At 45.0% G+C, this 19,529-nt stretch overlaps 2 protein-coding genes across 5 annotated transcripts; one reads left to right on the top strand and one right to left on the bottom strand.

The window, feature by feature from the left end:
* The first annotated feature begins 4,356 nt into the window (after positions 1–4,356).
* On the top strand, positions 4,357–8,567 carry Pym (partner of Y14 and mago). 2 transcript variants are annotated; one of them, XM_065438589.2, is made up of 3 exons: positions 4,357–4,494; positions 5,611–5,704; positions 7,122–8,567. In XM_065438589.2, the coding sequence occupies exons 1-3, from the start codon at positions 4,380–4,382 to the stop codon at positions 7,558–7,560; spliced, it is 648 nt and encodes a 215-aa protein (XP_065294661.1). In that variant the 5' UTR covers positions 4,357–4,379; the 3' UTR covers positions 7,561–8,567. The 2 variants fall into 2 exon arrangements, with proteins under 2 accessions (XP_065294661.1, XP_065294662.1); XM_065438590.1 differs by lacking the exon at positions 4,357–4,494 and adding an exon at positions 4,500–4,542.
* Blos1 (biogenesis of lysosome-related organelles complex 1 subunit 1) lies at positions 8,254–19,485 on the bottom strand. 3 transcript variants are annotated; one of them, XM_065438593.2, is made up of 7 exons: positions 19,453–19,485; positions 18,974–19,062; positions 18,837–18,909; positions 18,610–18,742; positions 11,271–11,355; positions 11,090–11,148; positions 8,254–8,376 (listed from the first exon to the last, which is right to left on the bottom strand). In XM_065438593.2, the coding sequence occupies exons 2-6, from the start codon at positions 19,032–19,034 to the stop codon at positions 11,129–11,131; spliced, it is 372 nt and encodes a 123-aa protein (XP_065294665.1). In that variant the 5' UTR covers positions 19,035–19,062; positions 19,453–19,485; the 3' UTR covers positions 8,254–8,376; positions 11,090–11,128. The 3 variants fall into 3 exon arrangements, with proteins under 3 accessions (XP_065294665.1, XP_065294664.1, XP_065294663.1); XM_065438592.2 differs by having other exon boundaries at positions 18,974–19,046; positions 19,297–19,482; XM_065438591.2 differs by having other exon boundaries at positions 19,297–19,480.
* Between the last annotated feature and the right edge of the window lie 44 nt (positions 19,486–19,529).

Here is a 19,529-nt window from a genome sequence, read left to right as displayed (position 1 = left end):
TAACATTTATTAGGCGGTCACAAGCGGTAACCCGGAAAAGATAAACAAGTACATGTGTCAATATGTTCGTGGAACGAGTTGCGGCTGGAGAAAACGCCAGTTGCGTTTAACTTTTCCTTTTGCTTCAATATTTCCTAGACCGAGTGACGACTGTTACGTTCGACCTGCGGAGGCTGGCGATCTTCGGGGAAGTGACAGTCCCCAACCGAACGGTGACTCGCTTTGAAAGGACAATACGACAGTCCCCAGCCCATCGGCGCCACCATGTCTAGGCGCGATAGGCGGACCAAGTATTGTTAGTGGATTTGCCGTCACCGTCACGGTTTGTTTGAAGCAGTGGAACACCAGGAAGGTGTTTAGCGGCGCCGTCTCACGGGTCTTAGAAGTCGTCAGTCAATGGACAGACGCGGCGGCCACTGTTTGCGGGGTGAACTCTGGGACCAAGAGGCGCCTGCTCAGGGCAAGACCCGTGTCTGCGAGAACTCCCTCACCTCGGTGTGGTTAATGAAACCTGTGCGGAATTGAGTGTGCAAACCCTCCCCCTCAAAGGCGGGTCGCCGACGATGACTTTGGAAGCTCCCATCGGTCGACGGTTGAACGGCCGTTTCCCTCACCTAGGGATCTAGGGAGGACAGAGTGCTTATAAGCAGCCGTGGCGCGGCTGGTGAGTGTGCATGCACTCTTTCAGTCATGTTATACTGATGAACTGTAACGTTCTCATGTAGATACTGTAAATAAATTCCATATTCCTCGTTCTCGATGAGAACAAGTCCCTCCTTTCAACAACGTCCTCAGCGTGGATGAGTTGGATGACGGCGTGGTCCAGTTACCATCTATTTCATGCCCGACTCCAATCATTACACGGCTCGCCGCGACGCTGGCAGATTCTCGGAAGCATATACCCGCGATATGGGTTAGATAAGGTGGAAAATAAAGTAATGTAAAACAGCGTCCCTCATCAGATCCTGATATAATCGTTAAACCCAGAAGCAATATGACTCCCACCCGTTACCTCGTCTGGTGTTTCTCTAATTGTGCAGCACTTTTCGTGCAAAATTGTCAACTGGAAGCAACAGTCGCAAAGAGTTGAGAAATTAAGCGACCTACTAAGAGAAAAAGCCAAGACAACAGCCAAACAGGAAGGAAAAGCGAAAATTAGCAAATGTAACCGTTGTTTGTGGAAAGATTTGTCGATCAACATCTTTTTATTTAAAAAGGAAGTAGAGGAAACGCGGCCGGAAGTGGAGAATAATTCCGTGAGTTTTGAATGACGCTTCTGCAGTTTTCAGTTGAGCCGCCTGACGTAGCCATGTAACTTCTCTGCTGTGCTTATTATAATAACGTGGGTGTTTTTCTAACCTTCCGTGGTGGGCGCAGTACGTCTAGAACCGCAGCGTCCTGTGCTCTACGCGGTTGTACGGGACTGGTGACCACGCATCGTTAGGCAACTTCCCAAATACATCAAGGTAGGCCCTATCCCCAGAAGCATGCACCCGGAACATCATGCCGGTCGTCGCCAAGCTCGCGCGAAGACTTTAGAGACAAAATATGGCAGTCTACCCACCGCACTATACACAGATGCCGCGCAGTACCCCCAAGGAGAAGCCATGACGGCCAGCGTTGTCGACCATAACCTTCAAGAGGTGGTCTCGATGACGGTCCGTACTGCCAGCGCCCTCGTAGCGGAGGAGACAGCCATCGCCTTGGCCATCACCTCAAGCCTGTATATATATATATATATATATATACACGCTATTAGAAATCTTTATTCTACACTTTCGCTTGTTGACTTGTTCTTGGCAGTGTTCTTCCTGCGCTTCTGTCATGCGCCAGTCCGTTTGATGTGGTTCCTTGTTTGTCAAGTAAAGGAGAGGTGTATCTCAAACGCGTACTTATGCGGTACACCTTAATTATTTCAATTATCTTTTGTTTACGCGTCTTTGTGGCGAATGCTGCGCACTATTCACATTTGTAATAGTTAAGGTACCCTCCCCCCTGATTTGCATAGAAAAGTTACTTTGGGTTGCCCTCCCCCCCCCCTCGAGAAAAAAGATCCTGGGTACGTGCCTGGTAGTTAGTCACCATGGTTAACCTCCAGGGGAACTGTCGCCGCCGCCCGAAGTTGCTGCAGTGGAACACGCGCTTGTTGCGGCGGCGTCAAGCTGACCTCTCGGAGCGTATCCTGCGGGGCGATTACGACATACTCGCACTGCAGGAAGTTGGCATGTCGGCTGAGGCGCTCCGATTCCCCGGCTACATATCGGGTACTTCAGCGTCACGACTTTCTTCGTGGCGTCCTGCTCTGCTTGCCCCTGCCTGGTCGCCGGCCATACGCAAGCTGCCCCAAGCTGTCAGGTCTACGTGCGCTGCTCCATCCCTCACGCCGAGATACCGGTTGCTGACGTGACCAGCGGACCAACGGAGTGCTTTGCGGTGACCGTGGGGCTCGGATCTACGGACAATACTGTGGCGAGCATCTGTGTGCCCTGCCGCCCCTGGGACGCTCGCTGCCTGTTGCCGCTGTCTGCCCGTCTGGGACAAGAGCGTGTGCTCTGTGGTGACTTCAATGCACATCGTACAGCCTGGGGTAGCTGCAGCTGCAACCCCCGCGGCAACGCTTTGGTAGCTGCTACACTTCAGGCTCCTGACACTTGGGGGTCCGATCACCTTGTTATCATGCTGACGGCCGTGTCCGCTCGATCCCCTAGGTCAAGGTCCAGCACGTTGATCCACTGGGATGCCTTCCGTCGGATCCTCGCCAACAATGCCAGCGGGGAAATTATGCGGGCTATTCAAGACAGTGCAGCGGCGGCCACCGTCCAGGTGATGACCATACAGCCAGCCCAGTCCCTGCCGGACCTACGGCTGCTTAATCTATAGGCCGCACGACGCCAAGCAGAGCGCCGCGCTCTGCAGACCAAGCGGCCTCAGCACTGGACTGTCTTCCGCCGGATAGACACCATATGTCGACGCCAGGCCAACCTGAGGCGTCGACTGAGTTGGCAGAGTGCCTGCTCAACCATCTCGGGTGTTCATCACGGTTCGAAGGCGTCACAATTTCTACGATCGCTCCTGCAAGGTGCCACGATACGCCAACCAATTCTGGCCGTGGCGATCACCTTGGGGATCGGCGACGTGGACCTGGCGGAGCGACTAGTGGACCTCTTCTCATACCGGTTTTGGCCGACTATTGTTCTACCGGTGGACCGAAGCAGGCCCCAAACCAGAGCTGCCTGCTCAGCCACCGCCCTTCCTGGACAAAGGAGCAGATTGCAGCCCTGTACGACCATGCAGCCGATCACTCGCCACGAGCTTTTGTCCATCTGGGCCGCACGAAGCGATCGCAGTGCACCGGGATTGGATGGCATCACTTTCCAAATGCTACGGAACCTGGCTCGCTCGGAGAAGGACAGGCTGCTGGACTACTTCAATATCTGGCAGTCTGGCTGCCTTCCAGAGGAATGGTCGATGGCTGTCGTTGTGCCAGTCTTGAAACCGAGAAAGTCTGCCAAGGCACTCACCTCCTACACGCCCGTGTATGTCCCTCACCTAGGCGGCCCGCAAGGTGTTCGAGTCGGTAGCATTGGTGCGCCTCGAGTGGATCTCACGAACTCTTCCCGTAACAACAGACAGGGTTCCGTCGTCACCGGTGCACTGCTGACTCCGTCGCGGACGTCGTATCATCCCTGGAGGACGCCAGAGGGTCTGGCGAAGTGGCATTGCTTGTTTTCCCAAATGTTTTTGTGCTGTCATGCGCCACCGACCAAAACAACTCCCGGCGCCGGAATCATGTTAGATTTTCTCTAGAATGTCATTTTCACGCTCGAAAAAGACATTTTAGCGCGAACATTGTGAAAGCGGACTGGATTTCGCGGCATCGCCCATGCATCGGGAGTCATCTCGTAACCGAACTATAGTGATTCTAGTACACTGTAACCGAACACAAAGTTTCAAGGGCGTTTTGATGGCGAGCGGGCTCGTGCAGAACCTAGCGCTGCCTTGGCTCCCTCGCGCAGCTTGTGCTAAGGAGCAAGGTTTGAGTACGGGCTAGTGACAAAGGAGCCAATCACGACCGAAAAATTCGATCCGGATCGGGCTTGATCGCGATCAAAAGTGCGCCGTGTGACACCAGTATTACTTTTGCATTCTTTTTGCACATGATACGCGATACAAGGTGCAATAGTGTGATCATTTCCAACCTTGAAAAACTCATTGAACGGTAATACTTATTTTTATTTAGCAGCAGTAGGTTCAGTCCGCTCTGTAGCATCCATGTTAAAGACATTGCAGTGATATAACTACAGTGCACTATAGAATATTCTAGTACACATTCTAGGCACTGCAAGGCACTGTAACTGTAGACATAGAATAAAGACCATATGGACCATATGAATAAAACCCTTGCGAGCGTCGCTCTAAACGGCCTCCAGGGGGCTACGACAATCACGATGGCGTCGACTGAGATGGCTGCATTGTATGCGACAGATGAGAAAGGTATTCTTGCTTTGCATTCATTGTGCATGCTTGCAAGCTTTGTGTGCGGTAATTATATCTGTGCTATAATATCACTCTACTGATTAGGCTAAGGCTTTAACATACGTCATCACCGATCGGTTTTTGTTTTGTTTTTTATCCGTGCGGGCACACGGCGTGTGCGCACCCGGCGTTTTGCCTATGACGGCGATTTTTTTTTTCTTTTTGGGCGAAGTATTTACTTTCTTTTTTAAATGTTGCAGCATTGAGAGTGAAAAAAAAAATGCAACGTTATCGAGATTGGTGCCCCGGAGGAGAGCCTGTGCCTTCGCTGCGAAGCCATGCTTCTTTTTTTTTTTTTTTGGTTCCCAAGCGAGTGCCAGCGCAAATCAAACCTCTCATGGCATGGACAGTTGGCCTCATGCATGCTGCGAATAATTGATCTCCGAGAGTGCGAGGAATTGCTCTCGAGATTTCTGACTGGGAAAGCACATGTTCGTGTATTCTCTTTGCTTCACCACAATGCACCAAATTGTTGCAGTACGACTAGCGCTTAAAGCACGTTTCGGTGTCAGTGCGGTGGTTTCAAAAATAACCGTGGAAATATTTGCGAAGGGGCAGGTCTGCATGCGACTGGCCAAAAATAAGTGCTTCCTCCTCATATTCGGCAAAGCGAGGCGACTCGGTTATGACCTCTCGCAGACACGAGTTTGGGCCCGCTGTGCCTGTTTCATCGAGTTTAGTGTTCGCCAAGAGTGTCCAAAAGACGTAGGATAGACTTCACAGAAATGAATTTTGCATTCTTGGAAATGGTGCGCAAACAACCTTCTCACACTTCTTTTGCTGTATTCATGTCTATCATTGAACACCTCGTCGTTATCGTACGCAAAGTTGATAAACGGTATTGAAATGTGCTACCCGCTACTAGTGGTTCACTCGGCATAGTGATAAATGAGTGTGCATAAGGCACCTAGAGGTTGTCTTATCTTTAGCAAATTACGAACTCTTGAAAAAATGGGCATACGAGATATGAACGTAGGCTGTGGAAGTAGTTGCCAAGTATTTTCATTGTTGTCCGAGTTCTATAGAGGGAGTCATCACTGTAATTGCTTTCTAATTGCCAAACACACCTTGCAGGCTCCTATATACCAGCAACACAAAGACCTGATGGAACTTGGCGCAAGGCACGACGTGTCAAAGATGGCTACGTGCCCCAGGAAGAGGTTCCCCTGTGAGTTCAATTAAAACACAGCATTTTATAAAGCTTATGAAAGACAAATGTGCGCCACACTTTTAAATGTTGGTTCCTGGGACCTCTGAACTGTTTAAAATATCCTTATTGCCACTTATGTATAGTGACAATAACAATTTGCACAATGAAAGCTGTCATTACTCTATTACTCTGCTTGCATTAGCATAACTTAAAATGTTTGTGGAAGAATGTAAATGAAAACATCAATGTGCATCTTACTCGAGAGTGCTCTGAGCAAAGTACATTGAGCAAATATTATTGTTTGCAATAAAAGTATATAGTGTTTACAGGTGCTAGCCAGTCAATTAGATTACCAGGCACTTTTATGGTGCATGTAACCAGATTTTTTAAAAAATGGCCAACTTTACCCTTGGCCTGGTTCAGTACATGTGTAGTGACATTCGGGAATTCTCACAGAAATACCGACAGGCATGCTTAGATGAACACTTGCGCAGGTTTTCACATCACCATGCATGGTCTTGCTTGTTGAACAAATTTAGAATGTGTGCCAGTGAAGTTCAGTTTGCCCAGCTTGGATTGCGATTTTCATAACCAAGATTCACGCATAGATCCAAGGCAAGCTTTTTTTCAAGGGGGGTCCGAGTTTGAGATGGTGATCGATAATGACCGCGCAGATCATTACGATCAATAATAATAATAATGAATTTGCATTGCAGGTGAGCGTTCTAACATTTCTTTTTTAAAGAAGCATTGGCATTCAAGCATGTCACTTTACTTCTGTGCTGGCCCCAATGGAACTGATTGCCTGAAGCATATAGAGACTGCAATAATGTAGCTTTATATCAGTTTTGGCTGGATGTAAAAGTAACAAAAATACTTAGAGGTATGCATGCCGGCTGTGTGCGTCCCGATAACGAAGGGGCAGTACTTAATATAGTCAAACAGGATTTATACTTTTTTTTGTGTAGCTTGGCGGGAAGAGGAGAGTCCAACATCCGTGCCAGCTTTCTTTACTACGAGGTTTTTATGTGCTGGCAGGTTCTCTTCAGTAATCATTAAGTCTTTCTTGTCTCTCCAGAGCAAATGAGCAGCAACAGCTGAGAAGAAGGGCAAGAGTTTGTCAGATGCTGCGCTCACAAAGTTTAAGGTGGGGGGAGTCAGGACATCCGGACATCCATCATGAACCTGCACATGCCAAGGATTAGTTTACCAAATGCATAGTGCAGATAACCTTTACTGTATTAGCTGCACGTTTACTGGCTGCACACATTTTTCAACAGTGCACCTGTTAAGAAACTATGGTAGTTGTAGATGCAACAGTTGTGTGTAACCTGTTTATGTTGGTAGGTTGCAAGTTCGGCTATGCTGTGTAGTTTACCTGGAAAGAATGACTATAGTCTTGTATAAGTATGTTGCTTTTGTTGGCATTGTGCAGGTACGAGAGCAAAGGAAAATTGTGGGCCAAGAGCCAGTCCGGGACCAAGTACCCTGTTGGGCTGTCAAAAGCAGAGATTGAAGAGTATGAAGCTAAACAAGCGGCACAGCAGCAGCCAGAAGCAGCCAAAAAGAAGAAGAAGAAAAAGAAGGCTGCTGGCAAATGTGCCGAGGCTTCTGAAGCCACCGTGGAGCAACTGGCGACATCTCTGGAGTCGCAGGTCAAGTTAGAAGAGCCAACACAGCCACCATCTGCTTGCGCTGACCCTGCCAAGAAACTGCGCAACTTGCGCAAGAAGCTGCGAGACATAGAGCAGCTGAAGAGGAGGATAGAGTCTGGCGACCTAGCCAACCCTGAACCTGAGCAACTTGAGAAAGTAGCACGCCAGGGCGAGATAGAGGCACAAATAGAGGAGCTCGAGCTTGACGGCATTGAATGAGAAGTTTGCTGAAAAGGTCGGCAGCTCAGCACACGCCTGAATGTGCGCCAGTGGCATGTCCAGCTTTGCTGCCCTTACCGCACCACCTCCGGAGACTGCTGCAGCAGCACCCCATACCAGTGAAGCTGTGCCGAGATGCCATTGGCCGCGCTTGTGTGTCCTTCCCACGAAAGGTGTGCTGCCCAACGGGACACAGTTCTGGACGCTGTGGCTTCTGTCCAGGCAGACCTCGCCAGCCACCCATTTTCAGTCATTGTGCCGATTTGTGCATGAACCACTTCAACCATGATGCATTTGAAAGGTTTCCATGCAGATGCCCGACCTCATAATCACACTTGCACTCTCCCATATGATGGCTCTCTTCTTGTCCCTGTCAAGGCAAGCTGGAAGCAGCTACCTCGCTATTTAATCTTCGTGCAACTCGAGTGAACTTCATATTTGGCCCAGGCCACGAGTTTTGGGAACTGGTCACAATGTGATCTGTGTGCAGGACTGCATTTTCAGCCGAAGTTTTTATTGTCTTCAGCATGACAACCTATATGAATGTCGGTCTGGTCGAAACTAAGGGATGAAATATTGTGGAAAGATCACATCTGTGCTGATTGCATAACACCATGCTGCAAGATGGCCCTAAGTCTGAGACACATATCCTTTCATAATCATGCACTTCATAAGAGACCATCACAAAAGAACTGAGAAAGCAAAATTTTCACATAATTTTTATTGTGCCATCTGCTCACGAAGAGCTGACTGTTTAGTCAGGTAGATGTCCACAAGCTCATTGTCGGTTTGGGAAAGGTGACTGGTTGACAAGCTCTGAAAGAAACCATGCAAGACACAAGAGGTTAGTTGCTGCAGTTTCTGGACATTTTACAAGCCTCGAGATATGACATTTTGGCAGGTTGATATACTGGGCTATGTCTAGTAAAAAAAAAAAACTGAGTAGGCCCGCATGTAATGAAAGAAAAAAAAGTGTTTCAACAGAACATTAAAATGAGTTAACAAAACATTTTGCACTGTGATGTCATTTCTTAAAGGCAGCAAGTGAGAAACAAAAGAGCTTTCCAGGTGCAAGCAAAATTGATGGAATGTAAAGATATATCCACACTAAAAAAAAAAAAAACTGCTAATCATTACACTTACTCTGTTGTTTCACCCAAAATAAAAATCCAGCGGAACGCTATGGTGAACGTACAGAATAGAAGCAAGTTTTCACAATCATGCTACATATCTATTCCATGCCCCTGCATAAATGAGAGAAATGCAGATTCTGATGAATGTATGATTGACTGGGAACATATCAGCATAATTTGAAAAATAACTTGGCAGTTTCCAATGAGGCTAACACTAAAATCAGGCGCAATAATTTGAAGATCCACTTCTGCAATGCCAACTAATCGAAGCTGCCATAAATGTGAGATAGTTTGATTTCCACAAAAAAACAAGATGTAGCAAGAATATAGGGCATTTGTGGTAGATGCCCATTTAAATTGTCCCAAGCAAGCTTACAAAGTGCACAGTGTTGCAGCAAATTATGTGAAAGGTATTTCTGAAGTCTTGCCACACCTACAAACACTTTGAAGTCTTTGGAAAATTTAGTTACAAGAGGTTAATCTTAAACATAGAATGACATCAAAGGCGACCTAATGTGGCAATGTTGAAATTGCACAGTTTTCCAATAATTCCATCACAAACTACTTCACATGCCTAAGAGAAGATCGTAGAATACTTAACCAAGAACACTAATTTGCAGAACTTCACATAGCACAAGTGGTGAAGTGGCGCAAATACACCAGCACCTTCGTGATCACTGACTGCATATATAGAATGGCAATACGGGCAAGACATTGCAACAGATGTTTTTCTCTCTACAAACAGCTATACTGCGCAATACATGCCATGCCACATTGTGTTTTTCAGCCGAGCACCAACACCTCTTTTAATTATTTTATCTTGACTGAAACAATCCATGGCATGTAGCGCTGCTGCTTTTGCCTAAGTCAAATAATGGTCCTGGATATATATACTATAACTTTGAAAGCTTAGACTTAGACTTGGAAGTTAGGCTTAGACTTGATATGGCGTGCAGTGTCTACTGCAACAGCATTTAAAGCTTGATACTTAGTTATCTGTCCGTCCATTCTTTCCATTTTGCCACCGTCATCTGGCTGCCTTTGGCCACATAAAACTTTGCGTGTTTCATTGATGCAGTTTTCTTGTGTCATGTTTGTGTCAGAATGTCATTGTAAACTTTTGCAGTTAACTTTAAGCGCAGGCGACATGAGAGGAGGGGGTATGATCTCAACCCTACTCCTATTGTAGAATATTTGAATGCAAAAGCATTCTTTGCCTACCCCCACCCACTTTGGCTTCACTGGGCAACTGAGTGTGTGAGGAATGAAACTTGGATCTGCAGCATGATGAGTAACCATCCTTGGCGTCAGGTTAACAGTCAACAAGGGGCACAGAATTTTACGTATTGCACTTCAGCATGCACCATCTCATGATTGCTCTCTTGGGGCACAACAGATAAAGTGAACAATGTTGTAAGAGACGTTGAATCAACTGTATATTGGTGTTTTGCAAATGTCCTTGCATAACTTCATCATAGATGGGCTCCCCCGTAATTTTTTTCCACTGCCTTCTGATCTCGAGGTCTAAGTGAATTTGTGGCACAAGCACAATGTGCTTGTTGACATACTTTCCCTTCAGCCCATAAAGGACTCGATGATGCTACCAAAGCACCAAGAGGCAAACTCGGCTACATCCTGCAACATTTCAGAAAAATGTGAGAAATCTGAGCCTGCTCTGCTCTGAAATGGGCTGGGCCAGTAGCATCACTGAAGACTACTACCAGCATGCTTTGCAGCATAGTGAAATCAGTCTATTGGCACAAAGGGTTATACAAGGCTAAAGACCAGGAAACCTTAACACAAATAAATTGTGTGGAACCCATTTGCCGGAGGAAGAACTTCGTCTTCTAGGAAGATGTGGAGGAAGAATTTCTAGTCTATTGAGGTCTTTTTCACAGCAAAGCCGTTAAAGGGAGTTCCACAACATTTTTTGTACAGTGGCAAGGGCTGGTGTACAACAGCCTGGTCGATATCAAATCAACACAACATGTGTCGGAGCCCCGAATTTACTTTTGAAGCGTATTGATCAATGATTATAACAAAGTTTACCATGCATATCTCATTTGAACTGACAACTTATACGCGCTTTTTTTTGCCAGCAACCCATAATGTTTTTGTTCTCGTGCCACATTATACCGGCTCCACATTGGAAGTCAGCTAGAAGTTTGTGCGGCTGCGGCAGTAAAAGCAGTCTCCACAGTGCTGCAATGGTGCCTTCACTAAGAGCAATAGAGCCTTCACTAAGAACAGACAGCCACAACCATACTAAAACTAAATTCGAGTGCGGCCGTGAGAAGTAGCTTATACAGCTTCGCTGTCCTTGATGCATTAGTTGTCGGATTGGCATACATCTGTTAAGGATTTTTCTTTATTGAACAAGTATGTGAACAGCTTACCTGCTTGCACTACCTGGCATGGAGGCAAATTGCACAAGTTCAGGATCCCTGCTGACCCACTAGAAAAAAAGACATTGAAATGACTTAGGGGAAAGGAAGATGGTAAGCAGTTGCACATATCTACTATAAGAAAGATGGTAAGCAGTTGCAACTATCTATACAAAGCACAAGTACTAATCACCTTTGTAAGCATACTCCAATGCACTGGACACTGTCCGCATGTCTGCTTCGATGCTTTTTGCCCAGTTTTCAATGTCACCAAGTTCCTGCATGCCAAATAAACATATTAAATATTTTTAGTAGAAATATGTAAGCTCGCATTAACCCTTAGGGTTCCAAGTGTTTTTCTGGCATGCAACAAATTCAATTTGTAAGGAACACATTAGCAGACCTTTTAGCAGGTATTAGCAGGCTATTTGTCAATATGTAGCAGAACATTTAATTTCTGTTTATTTTAAAAAGGAAAAATAATACTTGTGGCAATCATGTTGACTAGAATTGGTGTCCCAAAAGCAACACTGCCTCCTCACTGATGTCATCGTCCATTAAAGACACCTCTTAATCGACAACAAAGTCCTCTCAATCAGTTCATTAGATGTTTTTGAATTTCTGCATTCAAAAAAACACTTCGGCTTATGGCAACAGCGACGGTCAGTATGTTTTGTCACATCATCGTTCGCATACAAGCAAAACCTACCAAAAATTTTAGTTTAACCAACTTTTCGATAGATGGCGTAACAAGTTTTCATATTTAATGGATGCTTCACACTCGCAAATTATCTCAGGCTCAGCCAGGGCTGTGCACTAGCAGCCAAACAAGTATACTCGGGCACGGCAGTTAAAGCATTCTGAACAACTAATAAACTCTTCTGAAAGAGCACTACAGTTTGTGCCGACTCGCAGAATTTTTCCACAGCGAACATAACATTGCATTGAAGCATCCTCTTGGAAATGAGAATGTGAGTGTACCATAGTTGCACAATTCTATAGCACACCTTTTTTTAATAAAACATGTGTTCAAATCTGCATGCGTGTTACAATCGTAACTAATTCCACTCAAAATCAAAAACGAGACCGATTCTTATTTTTAAAAAAAAGTTCAGGGCGAGGTAGCTAGCCACACTACCATTGAACGGGTTGTCTAAAGAAAGCGACACTCGGGGGAGAGAGAGAGAATTTTATTAAATGTCCATGCTGGTGTCAAGGGGAGTGGGGGCTGGGAGACTAGCCCCACTGGAGCTCCCCTTTCTCAGGTGGCGGCCAGCTAGACTGCCAAGAGTTGGTTCTCCGGGTATACGCTGAGCAGTGGAGCCTCCCACTGCTCGGTGATGGTGACTTTAAATGTAGGGTTAGTGCTGTGTTTAACAGTGCGTGTTGCTACTGGACATGCCGAGATTATGTGGTTGAAGTCGGCACAAGCCACCCTGCACACTTTTCATTGTGGCATATAAACATCTGGGTAGATGCAACTTTACAGCGAGGGTGTGGGGAATGCGCACATCTGTAATAATTGCCATGTTCTTGACTGGTACTTATTGAGTAACTTGTCAGGAGGTGGGTACTTCATTCTTGCCTTATGTTAATGCATGAGGATTTCGCCATACGTAATCAGACATCGCAAGGTGGCTCCACGGTGCATGGAATGCCCTCTCGCAGACAGTGGTCGCGCAAGACAGTGCGGAATTTCTAACGCATTAAATGAAACTGGAAATGACTTTCGGTGGTCAGTAGATGGTGAAAAGGAGATGTCATTGGACTCCAATTGTGACTAATTGCTAAAATTGAGCTGTGTGCATGTCTTTGTATGTTCCATACAACACGGTATGCGTCGACTTAGGTTTCATTACTTGATGTGCACGGTAGAATCGGCAACAAGTTATTTTTTTAATTTTTTTTTTTTTACATTTGGGTGGCAATATAACTGCACGTTACAATCGGTGGGGCGGTAGAATCAAGCAAATATGGTAGATGCTTTGGTGTGAGCATTAATATAGGTAGGCTGCAGAGCACATGAGCATGCTGCCAATAATTCTTGCAGGTTGCAGGTACTAGAATGACATGCCATATGTGGTACTTAGAAATGTGAACTTAAAATATAGTTCTCTACTTGGTTAAGTGTACTCTTCATAGTCCTGATGTTGCAGAAATAAACCAACACTATGCTATGAAGCAATATATGCATCAAAAAGTGGGCAAGACCGCAGCAGCACCGACGGGATGCTTCATCGCGTCTTGTTTCTTGTGCAGTTTCTTTACTGTTTACCTGGAATCTTCAACACTGGCTTTTCCTCGAGGTTCTCTGAAATGGATGCGTCCATTGACCATGCACTGCATTTGAAGCTACAGCCTGTGCCCGCGTATGATGGTCTGCGTCCGAACTGCCCCGTCACCTCCCCATGTGACAGCTTCGGCAAGTGCGATAGCAGTCCTATCGTCACGCCATATAGTTCCAATTTATATGTGACATCATCGGATGAATGGGAGCATGCTCTTGGTCAATAACGTCATCGATACAATGCTTAAAAGTCTTGGACCCAGCTTCCCTCGTCAGTGCGGAAGACTGCAGCAGCACTGACAGGATGCTTAATCGCGTCTTGTTTTTTGTGCAGGTACGTTACTTTAAACATGCCCATTGTTTGAGATCAGATGATCATTGTTTGCTGCTGCTCTCTTGCCCACAGTGCTTTTTGTCTTGTTTTATGCACGCACTGTACTGCACAAATCGGCTTGTCCTTAGTGGTGATGTAGAATTACATCCCGGTCCTATGAGAAAGACCACTCGTAACACCGGTAATTCAGACGAAACTTCGTGCTCATCTGAACTAATGCCTCCTTTACTAGATGCCTGCCACGTCGCTAGTCTTCCCATTGGAGCGGAGGTTCCCATAGTTCAGGGTACTCGCGGAGAGACAGCACTCGCTGCCGACCCACTTCTTGTTGCGGAGGAAGTGATGATTACTAAGCTGGCGCGCTCGACCAATGGCTTGACGAGAGACCGTGGGTCCGGCCCCCGGGATCACGAGATGCCGCTAAAATCTCGCAGGCAGGGCTGCGTGATTTAGGTTTGCAGCGGCCACCGCAGCTAGCACTCACGGCCGACCAGGGTGGAAAGGAGGAAAGAGGAGAGGGGACAGGAACCAGCTTCTCAGCTCACGCAGCAGGCATCTAGTAAAGGAGGCATTGTCTGAACCTCATATAACGGATAATGACTCAAACAATATTTCTGGAATGCTGACCGAACTATTGACAGGGCAGAAAATGATGGCTCGTGACATCGCTGACATCAAGGTTTTCCAGCAAACTGTTAACAAGCATTTCAACGCTCTGAAATCCCGTGTGGCTGCCCTCGAAAAAAACTACCGCTGATCCTAAAGTCTCGTTTGATCATTCTGGTTCTGATGTATGCTCTTTATCTCAGGCCGTTTCGGAACTAATCAAAAAGAATGATGACCTTGAAAATCGCTCCAGATGCAACAATATAATTTTGCACAGACTTGGTGACCATAATGCTGAAAACACACACATGCTTTTGTCTAATGTATGCCAGCTTTTCACAGAGAAACTTCAAATTGAATGCCCACCCATCGAACGCTGTCATAGAATTTGCACCAAATGTGAAGGTAGATCGTACCCAGTTAGATAACGAGTACTACTACACTTCAGGAACAAAGTACAAATAATGAAAATTGTCTCAAAGCTTAAAGGAAAAAGATTTTACATTACTGAAGATTTCTCGGCTAATGTACAGCCTTCGCAAGAAACTATGGGCAGCAACCTTTTCTTTTCGTGACCATGGAAGTTGCATTATGACCACGTTTTTATACATGGTGCCCGCTACAGATGGAATGATACAGCTAACGCCCTAGTTGACGATTCAGGTCTTGCTGCAAACATCGTAGTGAATAATTCCAGTCTTTCTGAAGGCTTCCCAAACACTCTCTCAGCTATGTTGTCTTCACATTGACATATCTGCCACTCTTACAAGCTTACTTTCTTGAATTTGAATGCAAAAAGTCTAGTAAATAAGTTTCCGCTGTTTCTTTCCCTGGTAGCCTCCTATTCCCCTCATTTCCTTGGTGTCACCAAAACCTGGCTTCACGATCACATACATGACTCTGAAATCACTCTACCCGGCTATGTAGCTGTCCGATCAGACCGCAAAACTGGAAGGGGAGGTGGTGTCGCCCTTCTTATTCAAATATGATTTAAAGTTTTTGGTTATCCATCCTCCAGCAAATCTTGAGTTTGTTTGGTGCAAATTGTACCTAGGCAAAAAAAAAAAAAAACAATCATAGTCTCTGTTTTCTACCATCCACCTGCCTCCTCACCTGATAACCTTTTTTCCCCCTTCTTGCTGATTATATCAACACACACAGTTTTCATGCATTTAGCTTAATTCTAATGGGAGACTTTAACACACCGGATATTCACTGACCCTCGCTATCGCATTGCAGTTATTTAGGTAGCGAACTAATTAACTTTTATTTATCTTTTGGGCTTACACAAAGTTGATGGCGGAACAAAACAAAACGCACTTCTTGACCTGGTGTTTATTAGTTCAGACCTTGTTGATAAGCTGTCCGAGTGTGAAATTACTGATGGAACTTCAGATCACAAGGCAGCGTTTATATCGCTTAACTGCAGTCTGTAAACCACGTGCCGAAATCCAAACTTTTTTCGACTTTAGTCGCCCTGACGACATATCTATTCTTGAAGTTTTATCAGAACGTTTCAAATCGTTTTGCACACTCAGTAAAGATTGTGACGTGAATACACTAGTTCGCCAATGTGAAAACATTACAAAGCTGTGTATGCAACGCGTTGTTCAGTTAAAAAGTAAGAAAAAAAATTGTGCCATCCCTTGGATGACTAGAGAAATTTTGCAATTATCACGCCACGTTAGAAGACTGCGACGTTCAAAATGCAGTAATGACCTAGATGCAATTCACATCTGCCAAAGAGGAACTAAAGTTGAAAATGAATATGACCAAAGATTTTTTTTCTTTCATGTCTAGCTGCCAGGATTGCCAAGAAATAATCCTTGGAAGTTCTGGCATTCTGTCATGCCTACTACTGATTCTTCATCTTCATTTACTATCAATGATGACATTGCAACCGATCCTACACGCATCTCCAATGCGTTCAATGAATATTTCCATTCTGTGTACACAAACGATTCTCATACCCTGCTTTTGATGATGATTCAGATTTTTCTATTTCCGACATTGCAGTTAATGTTAATCGCGTCCTTAACTTGTGGGGTTTCACGTGCCAAAACCACTTTCTGATTATGAGGCACGCTGTAGTGGGGGACTCCGAACATTTTGACCCCCTGGGGTTGTTTAATGTGCACCTAAACCTAAGTACAAGGGTGTTTTCGCATTTCACCCCCATCGAAATGCGGCCGCCATGGCCAGGGTTCGATCCCGCGGCCTCGTGCTTAGCAGCCCAACACCGTAGCTACTAAGCAACCACGGAGGGTAATGGCGTCCTTAATTTGATATTAAATTTAGACACAAAAAAGTCTAGTGGCTCTGACGGTATTCCGAATTCATTTTTACTTCACTATTCAAGAAGGACATCATGCTATCTTGAAATTATATTCGATAAGTCTCTAGAAACAGGAATCATTCCTTCATCATGGAAACTTGCAAGAGTAATACCCTTGTATAAAACAGGTAACAAGACAGACATAATAAATTACAGACCAATTTCTTTAACTTCCCAATCATGCAAAATGCTGGAACATATTATTTACAATCACATAATACATTTTCTTGAGTCGAACAACATTCTTCTAGCATGACTTTAGACGTGGTTTCAGTACTACGACGCAGTTAACCGACTTCACCCATGACATTGCTTATCAATTGGATCTCGACAAACAGATTGACACTATCTTCATTGATTTTTCTAAAGCTTTCGATTCATTACTTCATTTTCACCTCTTGCAAAAATTAAATGCGATACTAAAAAATTCCCGTCTGGTCGATTGGATTGCTAGTTTCCTTTCTAACTGGTCCCAATACATTGACTTTAGTTCTGCAAGGTCATCGATACTTGAAGTAGGCTCTGGAGTTCCTCAAGGATCTGTCCTAGGTCTTTTATCTTTTTTTTAAATTTATGTCAATGATTCAAATTTATGCCAAAAACTGTTTCTCCCAGCATTCGTCTTTATGCTGACAATTGTGTCTTATACGACGTGACTGACTCTGCGACTAGTTATAAACGACTGAATGATTCCTTTGTCTCCTTCAGTGCTTGGTGTGAAAAATGGAAAATTAACATTAATTTTTTAAAAATGGTTGTTTTGTCCTTCACGAAAAGAGCAGCACCTGTAATTACAACATATTCTTTGAATAGATCATCTTTAACCAGAGTTCAACAATACAAATACCCTGGTGTAACATTTACTCACAATCTCTCATGCACTATACACATTGACCAAACACGTTCAAAGGCACTAAAATAACTTGGATACCTATGTCGTACTATGCAGAAGGCTCCGAAGGCAACTAAACTCTTAATGTATAAAGCTCTTGTTCGCCCTGTTATCCATTAAGCCGCCACAGTCTGGTCGCCCCCATAACCAAAATACCATAATAAAACCAGAAGCAGTTCAGAAAAAAGCCATCCGTTTCATTTTTCACGGGTAGGACCGCTATTTTTCACCCTCGTCTGCCCTCCCTACGCTGAAACTAACATTACTTTCAGTACGAGGTGATGTGGAATCATTAAAATTTTTGCAAAACATAATTAACAAGACCCATCATACTTCAAACACAGCTAGCATATATTTCACCAAGCCTTCTTGCATGCGTAACTTCCACGAGCTTAATCTTAACCTCTTCTATGCCCATACAAATAATTTCAAGTACAGCTTCTTTCCCCGCACTATAGAAGTATGGAATTCCTTATCTGGCTGCCTTCGTTCACTCCCAATAAGCAAATTCGAAAGTGCTCTCTATGAAAACCAGTATGTAACTACTTAGTTTATACTTTATGTTTATGCATTTCACTGTTCCGATGCTTTTAAATATCGATGAAAATTATTTTCAGTTCTTTAACTGTTGCACAAATGTTGTAAGAGTCATTGTTGATATCACTTTATTTTTTGTTCATCACTGTTTTTACCCACTCCTGCAATAGCCCTCCTATGGGGCTGCGGTACGTACAAATAAAATAAATTATTTGGCAAGCTTTTCAAGCATAGGAAACACAAATGTCGCCTCCTTTCACATTGCTGAGCTACTTTGAAATAGGCTGCATTAATGGCTAATGGAGGTGAGCACACAGACTGGTCTAATTGTTCTTTCATTATTACACGAATATGAGTTCAAGATGATGATCCGTTCACACAAAGTAATACGATTTCAACGGGATTGTCCACTTTATGCACACAGTTGATTCGGTCTTTGATGCAGTACCGGTTGGGAGTTTCTTGAATATGTCTTGTTTGCTCACACTCAATTGGTAATTTCCTGTTCAACCCATTGCGGCCAAGGGGGCACACAACTTACCTTCAGCGCATGGTTGAAGTTGTCTACCAAATGGAGCCAATTGGCTGCTTGCTTGCTGAAGTTGGTGGCATTAGTATGCAGCTGTTTGGCCTCGGCATCAAGTTTCCTCTGGTTCAAGTAGGCTTGTGCCACTCTACAAATTAGTTAAAAGACGTTTGAAATTCTTAGTGCAGCCGTATAACGAATGCAGAATTCACTCGACAAATTAAATCGTTCCGAACGCTCACCCGACGTTAAGATGATCTACCATCGCCGATGTCAACGCGCTTGCAGCAGCTGTGGCTTCCTTTTTCTTTCGCTCTGCAAAATGGAAAAGCTGCGTTGTTTCACCAGGCAGAACTGACACTCGGCGATCTTTGCACACCTTGTTCTTCCCTTCTCAAGTGCTGCCGCTGTTGATGCTCCTTTAAGAGGCTCGACAGCATGTCGACTGAAACCTGCAGAACCTACAAGCTGTAAGCGAAAGACGAAATGGACAATCGGCCGTACACCTGAACTAGGAATCCCGCAGCAATACTGTCGTGCGATCCGCACACACGAAGGTATGACCAGGCTTGACTAACTTCATTCACTCGTTTTCGCGAGTGAGAAAACACGCTGCGTTTCACAGAATCAAATCCAACGGGCAGAGCAACGTTGGTGCAGACTATACGACGTTGGTACAGTGTACTGCACTCATGCGCGTACCTGAAACAGTAGCGGTTGGGATACGGGCGCAGCCAACTGTGTATCCAACAAGGCATTACATTAGCATCGTAACGACTGCTCGTCAAAGTTTGACTTTACGACCAACTAGTCATCGCTGAAATCAAAAGGTGGTGCACACAGGCAGCGCGCACTCACACATACGGCCGGACGACCACCCCGCACGGTCATGTGACATCCCCCAATCACGGCTGACGCTTCCTAGGCTCCACGTA

Source organism: Dermacentor albipictus, chromosome 1, assembly GCF_038994185.2.
Source record: "Dermacentor albipictus isolate Rhodes 1998 colony chromosome 1, USDA_Dalb.pri_finalv2, whole genome shotgun sequence".
Taxonomy (NCBI): domain Eukaryota; kingdom Metazoa; phylum Arthropoda; class Arachnida; order Ixodida; family Ixodidae; genus Dermacentor; species Dermacentor albipictus.
This window is presented reverse-complemented; position numbering and strand designations above follow the sequence as displayed.

Bases quoted from the DNA above. Each gene is read 5' to 3' on its own strand.
- Pym (XM_065438589.2), top strand. From the start codon at position 4,380: ATGGACCATATGAATAAAACCCTTGCGAGCGTCGCTCTAAACGGCCTC. The intron at 4,495-5,610 runs GTATTCTTGCTT...CACACCTTGCAG, and splicing joins GTATGCGACAGATGAGAAAG to GCTCCTATATACCAGCAACA. The intron at 5,705-7,121 runs GTGAGTTCAATT...GGCATTGTGCAG, and splicing joins CCCCAGGAAGAGGTTCCCCT to GTACGAGAGCAAAGGAAAAT.
- Blos1 (XM_065438593.2), bottom strand. From the start codon at position 19,034: ATGCTGTCGAGCCTCTTAAAGGAGCATCAACAGCGGCAGCACTTGAGA. The intron at 18,910-18,973 runs GTGTGCAAAGAT...TCCATTTTGCAG, and splicing joins CTTGAGAAGGGAAGAACAAG to AGCGAAAGAAAAAGGAAGCC. The intron at 11,149-11,270 runs GTGATTAGTACT...CTTTTTTTCTAG, and splicing joins ATTGGAGTATGCTTACAAAG to TGGGTCAGCAGGGATCCTGA.